This window comes from Drosophila gunungcola, unplaced genomic scaffold (assembly GCF_025200985.1).
Source record: "Drosophila gunungcola strain Sukarami unplaced genomic scaffold, Dgunungcola_SK_2 000001F, whole genome shotgun sequence".
NCBI lineage: Eukaryota > Metazoa > Arthropoda > Insecta > Diptera > Drosophilidae > Drosophila > Drosophila gunungcola.
Genome location: NW_026453197.1, coordinates 14,971,332 through 14,995,760, shown reverse-complemented (window position 1 = coordinate 14,995,760; position 24,429 = coordinate 14,971,332). Strand labels below are relative to the sequence as shown.

The window sequence follows — 24,429 nt, the reverse complement described above, 5'->3', positions numbered from 1 at the left end:
GGTGCGAAATTACACTTTAACTTTTTGGAAACTAAATTGGTTAGTTTTTGTATGAAATATACGACTTATGTTCGTTCAAAATTCTCTTTGTTAGTTTTAGTGTTTCTAATATAAATATTTATTAAAAGTATTTGGGGATAGTACGATTAAAAATCTTTTAAAAAAATATCACATAATTAATTAAATAATTTTTCGTCATTGCCATTTAAAAGCATAATTATTTCTGATTAATTAATGAAATTTTATCCAGCGGCTTAAACGCACTTTATACAATATTTATAAGAGATTATTAATGAGGCATAATTAAGAATATGATATTTGCAGTTGCAATTATTTTAAATTTTTTCTTTTAATTCCTCAATTACCAAACTTTTTGATATGCCAGCAGTCGGCTCAAAAACAAACTCGTAACTGACATAAAAGCGACCCGCTTATCAGTACTTACCAGAGGATTGTAAAAGCCTCAATTAAATTAAAAAGAATTACGTAAACAGGTAAGGAAAATGAGAATGCACGTAATCTTTGTGTATAAATGCGTCATGCAGTGGAGAAAACAACAAACCGAAATATGTAAACTGTATTGATTTCGGTGTCTATTTCTGTATTTTTGTGCCCTGCATTGCTAATACGCCGTGTTGTACGGACATTATTTAATGCTCAAGCCATCGATTTGGCCCGGCGGCTGCAATGTCAATATCAAAGACACCACGCAACAAGGTTGCAGAAGCCGTAGTAATTCGCTACGGGAGGAGTGCTGAATTTCTGCTGCACGGCTAATTGAATTTGCAGGGGCGGCAGGTGCCACAATGCCAGGTATAAATGCCGGATTGCCAATGAGCGCTAATTAATAGCCAAGCGGACCACGCAACGCGCCGTATCCCGACACATTCGAGCGCGAATCGTTTAACTCATTTGCATTACTTTCGCATAACATTTCGAACAAACAGCCTCAAAATGGTGGTCAACTTCAAGGTTTTTAAGAAGTGTTCCCCGAACAACATGATCACGCTCTACATGAACAGGCGTGACTTTGTGGATTCCATCACGCAAGTGGAGCCAATTGGTGGGTATCACAAAAAAGGGAAAATTATACAGCTTAAATTACGACTTAAAAATCTCAATGGACAAAACTTAAAAAAAACACCACGGCAACGGAATATTTTTGTTTTGTTTACGTCTACGGACAACTGAAAAAATCATTCAGTACGACTCTGATTATTAGTTTGCGCTTTTAGCAAATAAAGCGAACAATATGTATGCAAATCAGCCAAAATGGAAAACAAGTACGCAAAAAAAAAACAACTATACAAAGTGTATTAAAATCATTTCCAATGGAAGCAAAATATTGTAAATACAGATATTTTTCAAACACTTTACAAATAATTTATATTTTATTTTAATCTTTCAACTTTTTTTGCTGTTTTTAAAATTTTCTCACATAAATAGTTTCCCCTTACAAAACTCTCTGTAAATATAATAGTATTGAAACTGATGCCAATTTTAAAGTCAGACAGAAACCATAGAATACTTCAATCCTTGATGAGAAAATTTTAACTTAACTTGCAATCGGCAGCAGATATGAACTCCCCTAAGGCATAATTAAATTCAGATGTAATTTATGCAATCCAAGACGGCTGCATTAACAGCAAAGCAAGCTTATTAGCTACATGACCGGACCGAAACCACGTGGCTGGGCCATTGTTTCCCTAATCTCCGATTAATTAGCCTCCCTTTGCAGATGGCATCGTGGTGCTGGACGATGACTACGTGCGCCAGAACCGCAAGATATTCGTGCAGTTGGTCTGCAATTTCCGCTATGGACGCGAGGACGACGAAATGATCGGGCTGAGGTTCCAGAAGGAGCTGACCCTGGTCTCGCAGCAGGTGTGTCCGCCCCAGAAGCAGGACATCCAGCTGACCAAGATGCAGGAGCGCCTGCTCAAGAAGCTGGGCTCCAATGCCTATCCCTTCGTGATGCAGATGCCGCCCAGCTCGCCTGCCTCGGTGGTCCTCCAGCAGAAGGCCAGTGACGAGAGCCAGCCCTGCGGAGTGCAGTACTTCGTGAAAATCTTCACCGGGGACAGCGACTGCGACCGCTCGCACCGCCGCAGCACCATCAATCTGGGCATCCGCAAGGTGCAGTACGCACCCACCAAGGAGGGCATCCAGCCCTGCACTGTCGTCCGCAAGGACTTCCTCCTGTCGCCCGGCGAACTCGAACTGGAGGTCACCCTGGACAAGCAGCTGTACCACCACGGCGAGAAGATCTCGGTGAACATCTGCGTGCGCAACAACTCCAACAAGGTGGTCAAGAAGGTCAAGGCCATGGTCCAGCAGGGCGTCGATGTGGTGCTCTTCCAGAACGGCCAGTTCCGCAACACGATCGCCTTCATGGAGACGAGCGAGGGGTGCCCCCTGAACCCGGGCTCCAGTCTGCAGAAGGTCATGTACCTGGTGCCCACTCTGGTGGCCAATTGCGACCGCGCGGGCATCGCCGTCGAGGGGGACATCAAGCGCAAGGAAACGGCTCTGGCCTCAACCACACTGTAAGTATATTATCCTTCTTAGTACCTGAAAAAGGCCCAGTTTTATTCAATATAAACATGTTCACTAATTACATTGCGGTTTTTAGTTATTTTAAATATAAAAAAAGTAATATTAAAAAAAAAAACATTACCATTTTACTTAAATTTAGTGCATGACACAATACTTAGCAATATACATTTTAATACCTTAAAATATTGGTTAGATGCATAGATAATTTGGAAAAATTATTTACATCAATATTTTAAAATGTTTGTTAAACGCTTAGATAATTTGTTAAAGTTTAAAAAACGGTTCTGCCATTTACTTTTATAATTTTCATACAATTGTTTTTTATACCCTTGCAGAGGGTACTATAATTTCAGTCAGAAGTTTGCAACGCAGTGAAGGAGACGTTTCCGACCCTATAAAGTATATATATTCTTGATCAGCATCACTAGTAGAGTCGATCTAGCCATGTCCGTCTGTCCGTCTGTCCGTCCGTCTGTCCGTCTGTCCGTCCGTTTATATGCAAACTAGTCTCTCAGTTTTTAAGCTATCTGCATGAAAATTTCCCAAAAGTTGTCTTTCTAATGCAGGTAGTATATAAGTCGGAGCGAGCCGGATCGGACGACTATAGCATATAGCTCCCATAGGAACAATCGGAAAAATAAATGAAAAAAATTATAACTTTGCTGTTTTTTAATTTTTTTTTTTAGTTCTTCGACATTTAGTAATGGTTTATTATTTCAGAATTATGATTTAAATTTTATCAAAATCGGACGACTATAGCATATAGCTCCCATAGGAACAATCGGAAAAATAAATGAAAAAAAATTATAACTTTTCTGTTTTTTAATTTTTTTTTTAGTTCTTCGAGATATAGTAATGGTTAAATATTTCAGAATTACGGTTTAAATTTCATCAAAATCGGACGACTATAGCATATAGCTCCCATAGGAACAATCATAAAAATAAATGAAAAAAAATTAAAGCTTTTCTGTTTTTTATTTTTTTTTTTTTAGTTCTTCGAGATATAGTAATGGATAAATCATTCAGAATTACGGTTTAAATTTCATCAAAATCGGACGACTATAGCATATAGCTCTCATAGGAACAATCATAAAAGTAAATAAAAAAAAATATAACTTTGGTGTTTTAAAATTTTTCTATAAGTTCTTCGACATATAGTAATGGATAAATATTTCAGAATTACGGTTAAAATTTCATCAAAATAGGACGACTATATCATATAGCTCCAATAGAAATAATAAAATTATATAATTTAACTACCTAATAATGAGCTGCAAATCATCATTGCTTCAATGTTTTTAGACATATACGCAAGTAAATCATAATTTTAATGTTTTCAAAAATATTTAATTCTTGCAATAGCTGCAAGGGTATATAAACTTCGGCTTGCCGAAGTTTGCTTCCTTTCTTGTTTAATATAGAATTTGGTAAGACATACTTATCATGTATTAATTTTAACCAAAAAATAAATTAAAATCTTACATTAAATTTAATATTATATTTTAGCATTGCTAGTCAGGATGCCAGGGATGCTTTTGGCATCATCGTCTCCTATGCTGTGAAGGTCAAACTCTTCTTGGGCGCTTTGGGCGGCGAGCTCTGCGCTGAGCTGCCTTTCATCCTGATGCACCCGAAGGTAACATAAAGCCTTGAAACACATTGTTTTTAATAATTAAAAACCAATCTCTGCTGCAGCCAAGCCGCAAGGCCCAACTTGAAGCCGAGGGCTCCATCGAGGCCTAAACTGAAATGGGTACCTCAACTGAAGACAAAAAATGGCGTATTTCTACATGTCTACCCGATGTTTGTGGATCTTAAAAAATGCTGATGTTGCTGAAATGTTCTGAACTGCAGTCGTCGTACTCTTCCTATATAGCAAATCCAATATTCATATATGTGTGTATGTGTATTATATTTATAACTCAACAATCAATTAAATATGAAAAGAGTTTATGTCCGTGCGGTGATTCAATGGTAAGGAAATGGTATTAGTATAAGTCTGCAATTTTACTACAATTTCATCAGGAAATGAACTTAGTTATATGAATTCCCTTAAATAGAATGCACACATTCCGATCATTTAATAATGTACTTTGCAATGGAATTTCGTCCGAACTTACTATCTTGCTACGTCTGCTGATTATGTATTTATTGAAGTGCAATGGGGAAATCAACAGAAGCCAACACATTCTATTGAAATACTGATAGTTCGTCTTGCATTTGCGGCTAAGTAATTCCAATTATTGCTAATCTAAAAAGCCTAGAAGCCTTATTAATTATTGTCTAAACATAACCAAATTTAATAATCATTTTGAAAGTGTTTTGTAGATACGCTCGCGAATTAGCATTTTTACTTCTTTTCTGCCGTGTTATGTTATGTTTACATCCAAATGATTTGTGGCACTTTCAATTGGCCACAAAGATTTAAGGTAACACATCTGTCTGCTATTAATTTGCCGGCAGTCACGGCACATTTTGTGGTGAAAATAGAGTTCGAAAAGTAGCTAACCACGATGGGGCGACAAACCAACATTTTTGGCAAACCAGATGGATGCATAATAGTATGAAACGAATTTCAACACGTTAGATTAGATTATCCTCTTATATAGAGTCTGACAATAAAATTGCATTTCAAGCACACACATAAGCTTCGTAACCGATAAGAGAGAGACTCAAGGCAGGAAAAGTTGACCGCATTTACAGATTAATCAAGAAGTTTTGAGTGCTTCTAAGAGAAGAATCAGAAATCAATCTACAAAACCATAAAGAGATGACTTTGATAGTAAATTTAATATAAGTAAATAAAACTATGTTATTTGTAGTTTAATTAACTACCTCTGAAAAATTTAAAACATTTAAAAGTAAACAAATAAAAAAGTAAACTATTTAAAATTTTAAATTTAAACATTTATTAGATCTCAGCTTTAAGGTATTTCTTGAAACGTAACGGAATGATGGTAATTACTACCTTGAGTGGTTTATACCTTCCATTTGATATTAGTTGCCAAGTGTTTTTGGTATTTAATGTTGTATTAAGTAGTCTGGCTGATAAGGCAACACCCACAAGAAGTTCGGTGCAGTGGTCTGCATTAATCAAGGTCTCTTGTTGTCCCATACATACACTTCAATCCCAATTCGTAATCAGTTGAGCAAACAAAACCACCAAGCGAGTTATTACAGTAGACCTGCTGATTAGCCGCCGCTTTATTTACTAGTGGATAATCTATTAAGTGGTGCATGAATAAAAACACTAGTGCGATTTTTCCGCTGGCAGTCGCTTGGAAGTCTTTGTTCCGCCCGAACATGTGTTGCAGCTGCTGTGGAGTGACCCAGCAAAAGGTCTGGGTCTTCGGATTCGGAACCCTTTTCGCGGTCTCCGGACTCTTGGCCATAATCTGCTGGCCCGGCTTCATAGACACACAGATTGTGAAGGTGAGGTGAAGAGAGGGTGAAATAAAATAAATGAGGAATACTAACGATTTATTCGGCTTAAAGGCCTTGCCGCTGACACCCACTTCAAAGACCTTTGAGAAATGGGAGGAGCTGCCCATTCCCGTGTATGTCTACATGTATCTTTGGAACTGGACAAATGCCGCCGATGTCCAGGCATTTGGGGTGAAGCCCAGTTTCAAACAATTGGGGCCCTATGTTTATCGCGAGGACAGGAAGAAAGTGGATCTGGAATGGCATGCTAATGGAACGGTGACCTTTAACCCCAGGAGAACTTGGTTCTGGGAGGAAGAGCTCTCCGGTGGCAAGCAAACCGATTTAATTACTGCCCCGCATTTACCGTCGCTGGTGGGTGTGAAATTAGTTTCTCTCTGGAATTATAGTAATTTGCAATAATTGATTAATCTTAACAGGCTGCTGCCAACCAAATGCGAAATAGCAACGCCTTTCTGAAGTTCATGTTCAACCAGGCTCTGAATACGAACGGAGGACATCTGTTTGTGACCTACACGGCTGCCGAGTGGCTCTTCGACAGTTTCTACGATGAGTTCCTGCACTACGCCAAGAACAATCCTCTGGCCCCGGAAGTCGAATCGGATCACTTTGCCTGGTTCCTCAATCGCAACGGCTCCAAGGACTTCGAAGGAACCTTCACCGTCCACACGGGAGTGGGTGACATCAAGGAAATGGGAGAAATAAAGTTCTGGAAGGGCCAGAATCACACGGGCTGGTACGAGGGTGAGTGTGGACGACTGAATGGCAGCACCACCGATCTCTTTGTGCCCGACGAGCCCAAGGAGAAGGCCCTGACGATCTTCATCCCGGATACTTGTCGTATTATAAATCTGGAGTTTACGGGAGAAACCGAAACGATCCAGGGCATCACGGGCTGGAAGTACGAAATAACACCGAACACCTTCGACAATGGTCAGATCAACGGGAATGCGAAGTGCTGGTGTCCTGTGGATAGGCAACCGGATAATTGTCCTGCCACCGGAGCCACCGATCTAGCACCTTGTGCCGAGGGACTTCCCATGTACCTGTCCGCCGATCATTTCATGTACGCCGATGAGAGCTATGCCAGCACGATCAACGGCTACAAGCCCGACTATGATCGGAACAATTTCTATATCATTATGGAGCGCAAGTTGGGCGTGCCCCTGAAGGTCAATGCCAATGTCATGGTCACCTTGTTGATAGAGGCTGATGACGTTATCGAGTGAGTAACTGTGTTAATTATTTTTTAAATATTTTATTAATATTTTGAAAACATTTTCCAACAGCATACTGAAGGACCTTCCCAGCTTCTATGCACCTCTCTTTACCACCGCCAGTCGAGCAGAAATCGACAAAGCACTGGCCTCAGAACTTAAAGTGAGTTTCTTACCAGAATTCATAAAATATTTGTACTCATTTTCATTATTTTAGTTGGCGCTTAATCTGCCGGCTATTGGCAGATATACTGGAGTGGGATTGTTGGTTCTCGGTTGCATTCTTATAGCAGTTGGTTTCTTGCTAACCATTAAGAGGAAATGGTATGGACAAGCTGAATCGGATAGATTGGCTCTGAAGGATAACGAGGAGACCCCTAATGAAGCTAAAATAGAGGTCAATAAAGTCGACCGGAACTAAAAAATCATTAGGCATAACCGAAATACTTTTATAACAGCACATGAATGTGATATTAAAAAAACGTGGTGTGATAAATAAGTATATACATATTGTTGTTTAAGAGAAATGTAGGTCTTAAAATAAAAAAAATTATAAAAAAATTCCATCGATTTCATTATTTTCTTGATTATTTTAGTTACATTTTTGAATACATTTAGTCAATAGAAATGTTTGGGGAAATGTTTGTTTAAATGTTCATTTAAAGAAGTTTAATATGAATTTTTTTTATTTTTATGGTTACCCAAAAGATTTGCAGCTTTTAAATTTTTAAAAACAAAAAACTTATTAAATATTGAAGAAAAATATTATTTTTTTAACTTTTTAGCAAAGATGTCTTACAAAACAAATTAAATCCAAAGCTTATCAAAAACCAAAAAAAAACATTTAAGATTAACACAGGTCTAAAAAGGGCAATTAAATGCAAGTTAGCATCTTTGGCTTTTGAGTGAGTTTTTTGTTATCTTTAAATCCAAAAAATGTTTAACTCAACTCATAAATTGAACTACTTGACTATTTTTGTTAGGATGTGTGCCATTAAAAGCTTTCGCTGATTAACTAATCAGGATGAAACACTTCTAATTTCAAAACAATTTTAAAAATAGAAGAATAAGCCGTTATTTTGGGGGAGAACGTTATGGAAATCTAATCTTGCAAATTCCGTAAGGGGGCTCGCCTATAAATAAAACTGCTTAAAGTAGCTGGCATACCAGTTGCAATCAATCGTTGGCGATGTGTTGTACTTGCTGCAGTGTTCGCCAGCAGAAGATCTGGGTCCTTACCGTGGGAGGCCTGATCCTAGCCTTGGGATTGTTTCTAGTTTCTGCCTGGCCGGCTGTATCCCGCCATTGGATTCGCAGTCTTCTGCCCTTGGCTCCCAACTCCTTCATCTACAGACGCTGGGTGACTACGCCAATGCCACTGTACAGCACAATTTACCTCTTCAACTGGACTAATCCGGAGGATTTGAACACCGAGGGCGTTAAGCCCAACTTTGAACAGCTGGGACCGTACACGTTCAGTGACTTCAAGGTCAAGGAAGATCTGGAGTGGAACCAGCCCGAGGTGACTTATTTTGGCAAACGCACCTGGCACTTTCTTCCCGAAAAATCAAACGGCTCGCTGGACGATGTGGTTGTGGCCCCACACTTTCCCTCTTTGGTGAGTTTGACTATAAAATGTAAGGTGTGATTTTAAGAAATTCTATTATTATTTTGCAATATATAAACTAACATATTTTCTGAGCTTTAAAGTAAATCAAATAAATATTTCTCGATAATAATTAAAATGTTATATTTATTTTCTTAAAATGGTTTAATTTTTAGGATAGAATTTTAAATGATTTATGCTGATTTTCAAATATAAAAAAAATCAAATATAACAAATAAAACTACATAATAAAAAATCAAGAATTTGTAACATGAAAATTAATTTATTTGTCTTAGAAAACGCAGTTATTTAAGAGTAACATAGTCGCTTTAATTGATCGCAGCCCCGTGGACTTGCGACTTCAAATGGAGCGTACCGAATTTCGGTTCGACTATCTACTATCTGTCGCCACATCGAGTAATCCCAGCTTATCTCACTATCCGCTTTAGACAGCTGCCTTGTACTCGCGGCCCATGCGCCGCGTCCTGCGCAAGGTCATGAACTTTGCCCTTAATCGCGAAGGTGGCGCCACCCACATGACCAACACAGCTGGTCAGTGGCTCTTCGACGGCTACTACGACCATCTGCTGGACTTTGTGGAGCAGCTGCATTCGCCATTGCTACCGGTTTACAGCAACACCTTCGGATGGTTCTACGAGCGAAATAATTCGAAGACGGCCGAGGGAAACTTAACAGTGCACACTGGTCGTGGAGACCTGAGCCAGTTGGGAGATCTACTCCTGTGGAATGGCCTAAACACAACCGGATATTATCCGGGTGAATGTGGCAAGGTCAATGGCAGCACGGGCGAACTCTGGTCGCCGGATAGAAAGTGGAGCCAGCCCACCTCCATTTTCCTATCCGATGCAGCGCGTTACTTGAACCTTTTCCCCCGGGAAAACCTCACCATCGATAACATAGACGTCTGGCGCTATGAGTCCACCAATCGCACCCTCGACAATGGCCAGTTGTCGCCGGACACCAAGTGCTTTTGCCTCGAGAATCGCGAGTGTCCCCGCAACGGAGTCCTGGATTACGGGCCACCGACCTTCGACGGTCCTTTCTACATGTCGCATCCGCACTTTTACCTTACGGACGACCTGTACAGGGAGAACACCACGGGACTGAGGCCCGAGCAATCCGAACACGGCATGTTTGTGATAATGGAGCCCACACTAGGCATTCCTTTGAGCCTGAGCGGACAGCTCATGATTAGCACGAAAGTGGTGCGCGATGAGGCAATTGAGTGAGTAGAAACTAGGCTATAAAAGTAAAAAAATTAAGCAATGTAAAGCAATATAATATATTATATGCCCTATCCAATTTAGATAAATTTTAAAAACTTAACGTAAAATAACAGTCATTGTTTATGTTTATTCTAAAGTAATTTTTTTGCACAGTAATTTTAAGAATCCCACAAATTACAAATTCCTTAAAGATTTTTTGATATCACAGTTTTAAAATGATGGATAGAAAAGGAACTTGTTGGACTATATTTTTATTTTCTTATACAGCTTGTTCAAGGATGTAGCCTATGATCACTATGCGCCCCTTTTTACCATGAGAATCCATGCAGAATTAGATGATAGCCTCACAAGTTTACTAAAGGTAAGGTAACAGTCACAAATTCAAAACATTATAATAATGGAAACTAATACTTTGTACGACAGCTTGGCTTAAATGCTGCTATTATTGGTATATACACTGGAATCGGATTACTTATTTTAGGCATGATATTGGTCGCAGTAGGCTTGTTTGTCACAAAGAACCACAAGTAGTACAACGAAAAAAATTCCGGGAGCTATCGTTAAGAAGAAGTGGAACACAAACAAGAAAAACACACTTGAAACCGATAAGACTGTTAACGCCAACAAAGCAAAAATCTCGTTAATCACAGGGGAAATTTCGTCATTGTTTAAGGCCATAATCAGTCCGAGAACTTTAAGGCTGGGCAATAAAAAAGGCAAATTACGTGCCCGGCTGGATTATCCATTTTCGTTCAGGTGTTGCCCAGCTGCAGGCATCTAGAATTACACTAAATTATGGCCTTTCAAATATGCTAAAATTTATTAATATGTTAATAATTGTTTTTTGCTGTTCGTTCAGGCCATGCTAAGAAGTAGGGGAAATATCCTTGAGCACGTAAGCTGCATACTTTATGGCGTACGAACTCTTTCACCAGCCAGAGCCGGCAAATACCGAACTGGAAATTTGAAAAATGCCAAAAGAATATTATAAGCGGCTAATTTATATGCACCAAGCACGCAAACTTACGTTTTGCACACACATTGTTTGTGGCCAACGAAAAGGGCGAAGAAACAAGTGAAACAATGTATGAAAATATGAAAATTATATGACTGCCAGTATGTGTCGGCCATAACTTTAACAAAATCTGTGTGAGGGTGAGCATACTGGAGTAATAAAATTCGTTGTTAAATAATGGCTAGAAATATAAACAAATATGGAATGTAGTAAAAAGCACTAAAGAAAATAAAAATAATGCAAAAAAAGTAAGGCTCACATTTATCATTTAATCTTGGATTCAGTTTTTTAGCATTCCCAATGTAAATGTAATTTATTGTGAAACACCTTTGAACACAGTCACACACTTGATTACTGTTTACATTTGATAAACACTTGCAAAAACTATAAAATACTAATATTTGTAATCATTTGCTAATAGTCAACGTACAAGACATATTTGCTTTTGAAAAAAAATCATGTTAGCACAACATACTTCATTTTTTCAATCGTAAAACATGCTGAATTTCATGCCTGCTTTAATTGACAAATTTAATCTTGACAAATTGCCAAATGCTGGTAAAATAAAAGGATTCCAACATATTTATTAAAATTAATTTTACAGAAAGCTTAGTCTATCATTTCCGTGTTCAGTTTTAATTTTTAAGTTCTTCTTCATTATTTGATTTACGGCCAAGTTTCCCATATGTATTATTTATTTACGAACATTTAAAAGACTTTCACAATAAAGCTTTATTTATTTCTATCTAACACATTTTCTTTTGACACCGAATGGCAGATAACAGTTATTTTCTCAGAGTAATTCTGTTTCAATTCAGTTTAAAATTCTTTGGCTGGTCAGTGACTTTTCAAGGGTTGGTTATAAGCTATTTCATTTTTGGGTTTCTTTTCTTAGTCAAGTAACCGCAGCAATGTGCACTTGTGCATAGAATTTTTAATGAAATATATAACCAACGCCCCCAAAACGACAGAAGGTTAGAAAAAATCAAGACGAGGCAGTGTGCAAACTGGAATGTTTAATTTTGGAAAACTCTTTGTCAAGGTACAGACGGGTGACATTTTTATACTTTTTTAATGCTTTTAATACCCAACAAATGTGTTATTCGGGAATTTTGTTTTTTTAAGTCAAGATAATAATTAAACTGCGTCTTTTAAAGCTTTTAAAGACATTAGACCGCAAATAAGAAACTTACAATAAAAGTCATACATCTTGTTCCGTAAAGTTTCTCTAAATTATTAAACTTTTAGTTTTATTAAACTTTTAGTTTTCAATAAAGGAAGAAAATAAACTTATAAATTGGTGGAAGCGAACTGAAATTCAAGAAAACTTTTAAGGCTGATATATATAAAAGCATGCTAAATATACAATTTGTTTAACGTCTGGGCTAGTAATAAATAGAATCCTTACACTCACCTGAGCTTGCTATAAAATTTTGGATGCTTTTGTGGTTTTTACTCAAAGCATAACGAGCAACAGATCGCGTCGGTGACCGACTTCATTATTTTGGCTAAGTCCGAAAAACCAAGAAAAAAGAGCTTGAAATGGGTGAGGTTGGGGTTTGGTTATGTCCATTGTGATGCCATTATGGCCTGCTGTCCGTTTATGTCGCGAAAACTTCGGTGTCCTAATCTGCTGCCCGACTTGCATACTAATTTGTTTGCTCCTCCCTAGCCGCCCACTTTTTCGACCTTCAGCCCGTTTGCCTTGCCTTTATGGTCTTTTGGGCTGCTGACAACCCGTAGATTATGTTGTTGGCTTTGGCTTGGGCCTTTGTGTGTTAGCAAAGTGCGAGTGTTTTTGGGTGTGGGTCGGCCAATGGACCAGTGTCACGATGCCTTGGCTTACAGATTTTCCGGAGGTTCCCATGGCCCGACTTGTTTGTTTATTTCTGCCGGCCGTCCATAAAACCCTGTTTAGCTGCTTAATTTTTTCCTTTGTCATGTTGACGGTCTCTCTCGGCTCAAGGACTTGTTCGGTGGGGTTCATTTTTCGCACAATTTAATGTTATTTAATTGGCATTTAAGTTTGTCAAAACGCTTTTGCTAACAGCCGCGATAAGGCCGACATAAAATTAATACTAAGGTCAGTTTTATTATTGTCTAAGAAATCAGCAGCTATCTCCATCATATATTCACTGTTTATGGTTCCAAAAATAACTTCATAAAATATTAAAAAAATTGTAAAATGCTTGACGAACCAGAAAGTAGTTTATTAAAACATTTATGTTAAATTTAACTGGCAACGCAATGCTATATTTATTTAATCGGCTTACAATTAATAACTTGTGACATTTTAACTACAATGTTGAAACCGCATCTGGCATTTTTCGGGAATTTATGCTAAAATTTTCTATGCCATGTGCAATGGAACTGCCTCTCTTTTATATGTTTTGTTAACAGCGCAAATTGCATTGGGCCGTTGGCGTTGGGTCAGATGTTACAAAGTTGACAGAATCAGAGGGGAAATCTGCAGCAAAAAAATGCTTTAATAAACATGGAGTATTTCGCGCTAACACCAAAACAACAGAGGAAATATTCGCTGAATACCGGTTGGAGAAAAAATTTAAAAATTCAATTTAAAAAACATTCCGTTGTTGTTCTCGTTGCCCCCTTCCCTAAAATTGGTTATGGTTAGAATGGCAGCCAAAAAATTAATGCTTATAGTTTTCAGTTGGCCAACATTTTTTGGAAAAAAATCTGTCCTGAAAATAGAAACCAGTAGCAATAGATTACGAATTATTGTAATCCGGTGAATTTATATGATTGAATTAAAAAAGACACCATGTGGCTGAGTATGGGTGTTCTTAGTTTGAAGCCAACAATATGGTTATATTTATTTTGAAATCAAAAATAAACTTTATATGATAGTTAACTCTGCCTTCTATTTATGTTTATAGCTTTCAGTTGGCTAGCATTTTCTGGTGAAACTCAATTCTGAAATGAAAACTCAAATAAAATTAATTTTAAGCAAGTAAACCCACTGTAGTAGTTTAATTGAGAAAACAGCATGTAATTAAGTACGGGTGTACTTAGTTTGAAGCCAACGAGTAATTGAATACCGCAATTACTCACTGGCTTCTCGAAATTCCGCAATTAAAACGGCGCCTGACCAACAAAAATCACGGCTTTTAGCAGCTGGCAAAGTTTTAGCACGCATACGCCGTGTGTGCCGAGCGTTCTAATTGCCTGCATTTATGAAGTGACCATTAAGCCCGAATGCAATATGTAATGCAAGCTCCACTACCCCAGCTAGCCTTGTACTTTGGGTTATGACCAGAAGGCCCTAAGTTCTTTGGGGCTGGCAGAAAGCCAAGGGCGAAAAGATGGCCCAGAGAAAGTCGAAGATGCTGCAGCATCTTCTGCTCGTCGGGCAAAAACAATTTGCCCCCGGATAGAAACGTTAAGCGAGCAAAAGTGCTGGCCAGAGAAAAGGGACTACATAAATTCGAGAAGAAAAGTAGTCAATGTTAGACCAAACAAGCTAACTCACATTGTTGGGCATCGTGTCGGAGCATATGACTATGCATATTTGAAAGGCAATTTCCCCAGTGTTCTGGTCATCGATGCAAATGCAATTTTATTCTGTTTACCAGACATTTAACAACGTCCCTCTTTAATGCTGAATTTATCCCTTTGCATATCCGTTGGGCCTTAGGCCTTATTCGCTCAACATTTGAGCAGCAGCAGCAGCAGCAGCTTGCATATGTTTTCCATCAACTGAATCGCAAAAATTCGCACTTCCGTGTTCGCTTCCGCCGAATTTATCGATCATCCACCTGCGCTACATGCTTTTAACACTTTTCGCCCTTAAACCGCAGAAATTTTGTTAAATTTTCATTAAAAATACATGGGCTGGCAATTGCGGCAGCTGTGTCGGCATCAAAATGTCACTGCATTCCGCCCTCATCCCCCGAGAAAAGCTCTTACATCCGCTCCTGCAGTCATGTGTGAAAAGTTTGAGGGGGTGGCGAAGGGCCGCTCCTCCAACGGAATATCCAAACATTTTACACCAGTCCGCAATTATATGTGCAAATATTAACGTGGGCTTGGCTGTGGCATTTATTTTATTTAAGAGCTACCAGCTACCAAAAGTATCTCAAAACTTGAATATAACTATTCAACTTCACACCTTCTTAAGCTAAACAATACCGTTATCATAAGAACCAAATTCTTTATCTATTCATGCATGCAATAAAATTGCATTGCTATTTACCTCTCATTTATGTCTCAATTGTTTCGAAATAAACTGTTAAGTGATATGAGAATATTTATTCAATAACAACTCTGCACAAACCAATGCAATTTGAGGCAATCAAAACCTGGTATTATTATTTTCTCTTTTGGAGCTTAAAAAGCCAGGACAATAAATTTTTCGGCATATATCCCAATAATCAGCTATGAAATTTTATCCGCATTCCATTGAACCCGTTTCCCCGACGTATATTGCCATAATTGTCAACCACATGCCAGTTATGCCACTGGGCCTTCCATAATTTATTTACGTATAGATACATGTGACTTAATGCCGTTGCCGGGCATTTAATTATGTCAAATCCGTGACCATGGAATGTCCTGGTTCACAGTGCGAGTATCACTGCTGCATTTAATAATGTCAATTCCAGTTGACGTGTGTGCGTTGATTTAGTTAAGACAGTGGCTTTATTTATGCCAATTTACTAATTTACAGTGCTTCGGTCACTTGGGCATTTTGTGCCCGACGGACCGTGTATGTCAGCTGGAAGCCCGTTTCGGAGGCACTCGACTGCGAATCACTGGCGAATCGCAGGACAAACGGTGGACGGGCCACCAGTTCCTGACCAGCCAGTCCATTGCCACAGTAGTAAGTGGCCTGCAGCTCCGGTCGACCGACCATCCGAGCGTCGGGAATGACCAGGTAGTCGGATACGCGCAACGGGGTCAACACTGTACTGCGGCACTCGGTGTCGTAGGCGGGTCCTGGCTGTTCTGAATTCGCCTTCGAGAGCTCAAAGTGATCGATCTTGTAGCTGTTTTTTAGGGGAGTGTACCAGATAAATCATTAGTTTCAAAAGAAAAATTAGTATAAATTAATTAAAAACTGTACGTTTCACCATTAAATAACCATGTATAACTATTTAATTTAAAAAAAGCTCAAGCACTATTTGTAAATTCATTACTAAATAAACTTCACCGAAATTTGTATTGCTATAAGTTTAGGCATGTTTCCTAAAGTGTAGCCTATAACACGCTGGAAACACATTTTTCAAATAGTTTGTTTGACATTATGAGTCCTTGTATCCAATCGTATAATTTTCTATAATGGCAAGCCATTTAAATACAAATTATTAAGATGCAATAACATCAAAACGTGAGCTAGGCCAGAAAAATAAAAGTATTCAAAGGTGATTGCACCTACAATCCGAACCGTAACAGTGTTAGACTACTATGACTTCATTAAAAATTCCCATAATTAATATTGTATACCACCGGTTGCTGGGCTGACTCACTCACCTTATCTCACTGTCTGCTGCTCCCTTGACACAGATCGAGTATTTCATGTTCGGCATGTAGATGCCACCGGCGAAGTTGAAGCTCACGATGCCGCCGGTCGTGGTCCTGTAGTACTGATCACAGCCCAGAGGAGCCAGCAGCTCCAGATCGGCCAGCGATGGCGAGGTGAGGGATTGGATGAGCTGGGCGGCAGGTCCAGAGCCCGAACCGAAGCCAGATTGTCCGCCGAAAATGGTGCGTGGTAGGAGGTTGCCGAAAAAGGGCAGGATAGGTCGCACGGTGGGTGGTGATTGTGGCTGCACCTCGGGCGGGCTTACGCTCAAAGAAGCCGAATCCCTGGGGCACTCCAGCTGGGTGAGGGTCATCTGCCAGGTGGACTGCCGGCCCAGCGATGTGGCCAGTCGGAACAGAAGCTGCAGCTCTTGACCCCGGCTAATGGGTAAGTACAAGTGCTGACCACTGTTGCGACCGCACAGCCGGAAATGCTGAATCTGCAGATAGTCGACGCACTCCAGCAGTCCGGAATTGGCATTCAGCTGCGGCTGCGGCAACTCCAATCGCTCGAAATCGACTCGCACCTGGCACACCTGGCCGCTCCACGGCGCCACACGGATCTGGCAAGTGTCCAACTTGGCCAGCTCACCGGCTGCCGGACTGCGAACCACCAGGCGTTTCTGGCGGACAGCCCCACTCGGCGCATTGCAGGCCACTTGACAGCGCACAGGTGCAAATATGGCTAAGAGCACGAGGGCCAGCTGCAGCAGCAGCAGCAGGGGCAAATCCATTTTGGCCCAATTCGATGGTGGCTTCGCGTTTCGATTGGGAAATTTTCGCTGTTCAGCGCTTTTATATCAGTTTCTGAGAGCGTTTGTATCTCTCGGCAGATAACTGCCATTGACATTCGATGATAACGACCAAAAAGATGTTAGCTAGCGATAATGTTTTTGGACTGCGATGCGTCCCTGGAAATATATCATCGTAGTTGTAAAATTTTCGGGTAGGGAAAAAAGAGTAGACTCCGATGAGTCACTTTAAAGTTATAAAAGTTCTTGCATTTTTCGTGCTGCGTTACTGACCGCAGACGGGGCCCCTAAAATGTATTAAATAAGTTTAAGCTTTTAAGAACTTTAATCATTATTTTTAAAATAACCCTAAAGTCTTTAGCAAGATTGTACATGTTTTAATTCCATGTCTAATTAAGTATAAGCTAATGAAATTGACAAACATGTATGTTTTTTTCCAAGTCCACGTACATATAAGTTGTCATATTACAAGCTTCTGGTTCATCGAAAAGTACACATCAGAAGTCTTAAAAAAATGTACGAAATATAGTTAGTTCTAGATTAAGTGTCAGACCATCTCCTTCAATTTTTCTCCTACTTCAACCGCCATCAATGGACGGCAAAGTCAACCACAACTTGTTTAGCTCGATGGGAATTTACCCCCACTATCTGTGTAATCATTATCGAATAAATAATGCGCCAGCAAGACATGCCAGGTATGCATGCAATCTTCCAGTTTCGCCCCCAACTTCCGCCAGCGGTTAACATTTGTTCTCTGTGACTTTAAGCCTTCTTCTCAAATAGGAATTCATTGCCCAAACGTTTTATCAATAAATGCCACAAGGAAGTTTTACGCACATTTTATGACAAAGATACTCACACACACGGCGATGGAGAGGCGTTTATGGCCGCCTTACACCATTTATGTGGTCTCACACTCCTTGGCACACACTCTGACACACACACACACACACACGCAGCAAAAGGACCTTAGCGCACGTAAAACAATAAAATTCGAGGCATTTATATGAGCATACCTTTGATTGTGTTTGAAAAGGTGCGTGGGTGGGACCATAAGCATGTGTGTGCTCGTGTCTCCATCCCCTCCACCAATTTACATAGTATTTTGTGGCATAGGTTACCATTTTTTATCCCCGCCTTGTAATTAAAATTAAATGCCCCTCGACCGCGTCTATTAAATTTAATGTTAAACGCACAACATGTGACAAAAAATGCTGCGGAGGTGGCGTTAAAATTAAACAAACGACCAAATAATACTAAAATTGCATGCACAGCGCGATTAACATATCAACAGCGACAAAAAACATCATAAACCAGCGGGGAAATGTTTCACAGCGAATTTCCAGCTTTGCATTTTCAGGCCTGCAAGTGCGGCAAGAACATCAACAATGCACACCATGGCACACATTTGCGTTCAAGTTTTAAAAATTTATGGCCCAAGTACAAGCCCAGTTAAAAAACAAAGCCAGTCGGCAAGCAACCTTCGAAAAAATAAATAAAATAATATGGAAAGGAGTGCAAAAAAGCTCGTGCAGCCGTCGCATAAAAATGAGAACTATGTACTAATAAGCAAAAACAAGGTGGAAAAAATGAACAAACTAACGTCGTTAGCAGAAAGGAAAATGGGAAATGTGAAAGCCGAATAATTATGGGATTTATTTAAGGAACAAGGAATGCTCTTAAAATTTATATGAGCAAATGTTCCTTCGTGAAAAGTAACAAAAATTTGTGTATTGCTCTAAATGGCAATAAAATTTTCAAAGTTTTCTAATTTGTCTTATTCGCTAAATTTAATTGCAGCAATTGTTTAGTATAAATGGAGATCACATTTAGAATTCATAGATCCGTCGATATTAAAAAATATGTTTTTTATTAAAAAAAAAAAGAATATTCATCTTGTAAATTTTGTGTTCCTCAATTTGTAATATTATAATATTTTTATTTCTTTTTACCTGAAAGTAAATATTAATTCGAATAATTTTTTGAAAAAGTTGCCAAGAATACGCAGTAAATTTCCATCATTACTCAACACAAAAGCACTCAAATAAGTTTTACAACCAAACCTGAGGACACTAGAAAAACTTCGCTCCCATCCAGCACACCCACTCAGCCATATATTCCCGGCAGACTTCATCAGCAATTTGTAATACCTACTTTCCAAGGGCATTTCGCAAGCCAAAAAAAATAAAAAGAAATCAGGAAAAAACACAAACTTTTGTAGTAACCGCAGCCACAGCAGCGCTCACGTATTTATGTCAATGTTTTGTTTTAGTTGCTGGCGGCAGTCTTGCCACCTCCACCTCCGACCCAGCCCATGCCACGCCCCTGGTTGCATGTCGTGCCCATTTGCGTTACCTTTGAACCCCGCCACAAAAACAAAAAGTGACGCCCGTTCAGTTTCGGTTCGGGTTGAGGCTCTTCGCCTAGCTCTCTGTTTTCCATGCTCTGTTCACGACTCGAGTCAGCTTTATGTGATCAACAACTTGTTTTGTTCTTGTTCAAGATATATGCGAAAATTGCAGGAGTGGGCTCGAAACCAACAGGAATGACATCAAACTACAAGAGCTGAACGTCAAAGCCATGAAAACACATGGAAATATGGGAAACACCAACAGAGCTAATCTTATGAAATATATAAGCTTATCTTATGCGAGAGGGTTTAAGATGTTGGCATGTTTTATCAACCCTTTGAAAATATTAAACTATTTAAAATCAATAGTTATTTACCATAGCTTTTTTAAAGGCTTCTAATCTTTAATTGTATACAAAATTAATTTAAATTGTTTTTTTCAGTGCTGCCGATTTTTGTAGGTTTTCAGGGGTAGAGAAAAATGTGTTTTTCTGCAACTTCTTTTATAGTTTTATTGCTGTTGACTTTTTATTATATTAAGCGGATCATAAAAGAAGTACGACAATGTCCTTGCAACTTCAAATTACATTTGCAATTTTCGTGCCACAGCTTGAAAGAAGTTTGGTAGAAAATTCTGCAGCTGGGCGGAGAAAAAATGTGCCGCTTAAAAAGCCAATTAAGTGGCATTCGATTGGTTTGCATAAGGCGCAGATTGCACGGCAACTCGCTATTCTCCCAAGGGCGGGCCACGCCCCAATCATAAATATAAACAACGCCACGGCGACGACTTTGCCATCTAAAATGGAAATCTGCCGGTAACAAGAACATGCATATTTTCCGGCTCATGTTGATTTTTCTTGCCAGCCCCTTCCTTCGTGTTTGCTTATCAAGTGCAAATGCATGCGACTTGCAACAGCAACAGCAATTGCAACACAGCAGCAACAGCAACAGCAATAATAATATCAACAAACAGCCCAGATAGGCAGCGAAACAGCGACGTGTTGCTCCCTGCTGCCGTCAAGAAAAACGAGTTGTTTCCGGCACTCAAACACTTCTGATTGCAGTGCCAAAAGAAAAAAGCCAAAAACAAAAATTTATGCAGGAATATGCAGCACTTTTGTTGGCTGCTCTATAAATTTAAATGCAATCGCATTAAGAGAGCAGCAAAGAAACGAAAGGATACGTTCTGGGAAGGGATTTCGGTTCTGGATAATTTATGTTGCATACTTTACGGGCTGCGCTGGCATATGAACTTGAACTTGCCTCGAATAAACATTTGTGTTCGATTTAAGCTCATTTTGATTTATTGAATTGCTGAATAAGCATTGTAAAATGTTTTGTAGTATTATTATTATTAAACGAATGATCAATTCAGTAATTGTTGTCTATTACAAAAATATATTTTATTATCTGCTCAGTATATTTATTTATTGTTTTGCCCACTTAAATGCCCAATTTAAACTCCGTTCGATTTCTTGAAATTGAAAATCAGCATTTGAGAACACTTTCTTCTATTTTCGTTTGACTGGATGATGTCTGTCAACGAGCCGGAAAACAAAATGCAAACTGCATGTAAACAAGGCAGACAAAAACAAAGCTAGCTGATGATTTAAATTGCTTTCTTTTCGTTTGTATTTAATTTAGTGCATTCTTGCCATCAACATCATCATTGTAGTAAACTTTTAGTCAGTTGGCGATTATTATTACTTTCCAAACTTTTCTCTTTTCGTTTCTGTACATTTATAAGTCCCTTTGTTGGGTGGCAGAACTTTAAGCAAATAATAACTCAGACTGCCTTAAGGTGCTGGTTAAGGACTGCTGCCAGAGAGAATGGCACACAAATTAATGCGCAATCAACTAGCGGACTATGCCACCCAAAAACCACTTTAGCCAGGCGCCCATCCGTCAAAGCCTTTTACTAGCCCAACTTTGCTCCGGCTTATTTATGTGCGTCGGCTGCAGGAGCCATGAATTGACTTTGTGACTGGAGTTGGGCGCCTTGCCAACGCAGGTCCTTTCCATTCCTTTGGAGGACATCCACCCGCATAATGTGCATGACAATCTTTGCCCCCCAGCAATCCCCATACCCATCCCCCAATTTCTGCCGGAGACAATGACATTGTTGCCGGCTCCATTTGCCACATGATGCACTTGATGCCAGGCGGCACACAATATGTCTTTTGATGTCCGCAGACTGAAAGCCAACCGCAAGCCGCCAGATTGTGGATGATTTGAAAGCAATACACACTGCACGCCTCCATTGGTTTAAATGCAGGGAATGTTTTAAATTCCAAGGGGCTGCCTCGCAAATGGCTGAAAGATGATGGAATGCTTTCGGTAAAGTTAATATGCATGGCATTTGCTTGCGATACTCACAAAATGAAGGTCCTTTAAAGTGACATCACAAAATCAGGCAATGAGCTTGTGCCTTGACATCACATTATGTACAAACTCTATTCTTTTAATGAACTTCTGTTTTATTCACAGATTTGTTCGCGAAATTAATTACAAGATACAAGATAAGGAGAAGTCTTACAATTTACTGTCATTTTATTTACTTTACATTTGATTTATAGAGCTAAAACCTTCTAACAAGTAGCAATGCTAACAACACTTCACAGTCTTACCTAAAATATATATTATACATGAATACTAGCATTTTAGTATAATGGAGGGCAAAAATCTCAAAACGGATGGTAAGCTGCTTGAGGAAGGTCTTGAAAAGGAAAACCTAACCTTTAAGCCCAGAAAACCTTTGGAAAACAGTATTGAATGTCGCGAAAAGACAATTGTGGAAAATATAAACGCCGATCAGGAAGCCATTGCTAAAATCCAATATCATAGTTCGGAGCATGATATGCTGGACAAATATATGGATAAACAGGAGCAAAATTCCTCAATTCGCAAGTATCTGGTTGTTGGTATTCACTGGGTTTCCTTACTTACCGAAAACGTGTTGAGCCATCCGTTTGTAGTATTGCGCTGGCAGTGTCAGGTTTATAATGCATCGAAACACTATCATTTACACCCTTTTGGTCTTCTTCCCAGTATTGTGCATTTGCACAGTCGTCAAGGACTTGGCACACTATGGAAAGGAGTGGGCAGCTGCCTCATTGTTCGCGGCATGACCTGTGCCATTGACGATTGCATATCAAAGCTTACCAGCTGGCCCAAGGAACTGGACAGTCGAACTACTTTGAAGCGATTTGGGCAACATGTTCTCCTCAAATGTATAAGCATCGGTTTGGTTGTGCCATTTCACGCTGCTTCCTTGGTAAAATCAGTGCAAAGCGACATAGCCAGTGAGAAAACAGGAATACTCGATGTGATGCGGGAAGGAGGACTACGACTTTTGCTCTGGAGTTCCCCGAAAAATAGCCGAATGCTACCTGTTTGGGCTTTGATAGGTCCCAGTGTTTCGATTGGCATCACCAAGTATCTCTTCAACTTGCTAATACACGGCGTGTCCACACGAATGATGCGCAGGCGAATCACATTTTTGCAAGAAAATCGAGTTGAAAAGTTTGGCGACAGTACGCTGGATTACCAAAATGCAGAGATATATGCCGGACTTATTGCTATGCTGACAACTGAAGTTATTTTCTTCCCATTTGAAACTATTCTGCATCGTCTTCAACTGCAGGGTACCCAAACAATAATCGATAACCTCGATAATGGATATGCTGTGGTGCCGATTTTCACAAACTACCGCGGCGTCTTTGACTGCTATCGAGCAACAATTACTTCTGAGGGAGCTGGTGGACTGTACAAGGGCTTTGGAGCCATGGTCCTGCAATTTGTGGCCCATGTGGCTATAATAAAACTGGCCAAATGGGTCGTAAATCAGATAGCTGAGGGTATTTCCCATCGACCAACATCACGAAAAATACAGTATCTCGATTGCAGTTCATGCAACAAGAGCTCTACGACATTATCAGCAAGCATTTCCAGCACTGAATTGGATGTGATCAGTGTGGGAAAGTATTCACTGGATTAAAAAAGTCTATAATTGCTAAAGGAACTTATGTTAAATAACATATATTTAAATCAAAAAAAAAATTTTAAAAGTTCGATTAAAATAGGTTGCGAAGCATTATTTTTGACAGTAAGAATTGTTCGGTGCTAATTAAAAAATAAAATTACGATTAAATTAAGGTGAAGCATCAGTTATCTTAGATTTCAAAATTATTTTGACAGAAAATGGTTTGTTGTTCATTAAACAGACTTTCCTATAAATTATCTTCAAGAAATTGGGTGTTTATGACTGGAGACTTTGTCTCATGGTCAACAGCATTAAGCAAGCGTTTGGCAAGTAATCAAACAACTATTCATTAAATGTCTGGTATTAAGGAGACACCCTCAAGTTATAGAGAAATAATTGCATTTATTTCTGGGCCAATATGGACGCAAATCAAATGGCTCACTCGTGGTATGCGCAATATATGCATGCCAATATTGCATGCAAATTAAGGCCTCACCTATGCTAATTCATGTGAAGCAACACTAAAGTGTTGACTCCTGGAGGCAGTCGGCTTATCCAAAAGGCCTTTATTTTCTGTTTATATATGCAGATGTGATGGCTAATTGATTTTCCCAAATTCTCGGATTGTTTATTTGAAATTGCAAAGGGCACAGAGCTGACCGCAATAATTTAAAATTACAATTTCCAATAATGTACGCCAGACACTTGAAATCGCTGGG

At 39.3% G+C, this 24,429-nt stretch overlaps 5 protein-coding genes across 5 annotated transcripts; 4 read left to right on the top strand and 1 right to left on the bottom strand.

Moving 5' to 3' along the window:
* The first annotated feature begins 834 nt into the window (after positions 1 to 834).
* LOC128262438 (phosrestin-2) lies at positions 835 to 4,512 on the top strand. Its single transcript, XM_052996704.1, has 4 exons — positions 835 to 1,063; positions 1,739 to 2,546; positions 4,063 to 4,192; positions 4,252 to 4,512. Exons 1-4 carry the CDS (start codon positions 955 to 957, stop codon positions 4,297 to 4,299), a joined length of 1,095 nt encoding a protein of 364 aa, XP_052852664.1. The 5' UTR covers positions 835 to 954; the 3' UTR covers positions 4,300 to 4,512.
* A 1,295-nt stretch (positions 4,513 to 5,807) lies between these two features.
* On the top strand, positions 5,808 to 7,773 carry LOC128262515 (protein croquemort). Its single transcript, XM_052996820.1, has 5 exons — positions 5,808 to 5,988; positions 6,052 to 6,354; positions 6,420 to 7,225; positions 7,290 to 7,380; positions 7,435 to 7,773. Exons 1-5 carry the CDS (start codon positions 5,860 to 5,862, stop codon positions 7,636 to 7,638), a joined length of 1,533 nt encoding a protein of 510 aa, XP_052852780.1. The 5' UTR covers positions 5,808 to 5,859; the 3' UTR covers positions 7,639 to 7,773.
* A 627-nt stretch (positions 7,774 to 8,400) lies between these two features.
* LOC128261299 (protein croquemort) lies at positions 8,401 to 11,345 on the top strand. The gene is made up of 4 exons (XM_052994920.1): positions 8,401 to 8,835; positions 9,273 to 10,069; positions 10,338 to 10,431; positions 10,494 to 11,345. The coding sequence occupies exons 1-4, from the start codon at positions 8,407 to 8,409 to the stop codon at positions 10,599 to 10,601; spliced, it is 1,428 nt and encodes a 475-aa protein (XP_052850880.1). The 5' UTR covers positions 8,401 to 8,406; the 3' UTR covers positions 10,602 to 11,345.
* A 4,192-nt stretch (positions 11,346 to 15,537) lies between these two features.
* On the bottom strand, positions 15,538 to 17,382 carry LOC128261438 (uncharacterized). Its single transcript, XM_052995137.1, has 2 exons — positions 16,576 to 17,382; positions 15,538 to 16,091 (listed from the first exon to the last, which is right to left on the bottom strand). The coding sequence occupies exons 1-2, from the start codon at positions 17,358 to 17,360 to the stop codon at positions 15,767 to 15,769; spliced, it is 1,110 nt and encodes a 369-aa protein (XP_052851097.1). The 5' UTR covers positions 17,361 to 17,382; the 3' UTR covers positions 15,538 to 15,766.
* Positions 17,383 to 22,286: 4,904 nt separating this feature from the next.
* Positions 22,287 to 23,874, top strand: LOC128261332 (mitochondrial outer membrane protein SLC25A46). The gene has a single exon (XM_052994983.1). It carries the CDS (start codon positions 22,397 to 22,399, stop codon positions 23,723 to 23,725), a length of 1,329 nt encoding a protein of 442 aa, XP_052850943.1. The 5' UTR covers positions 22,287 to 22,396; the 3' UTR covers positions 23,726 to 23,874.
* The last annotated feature ends 555 nt before the right edge of the window (positions 23,875 to 24,429 follow it).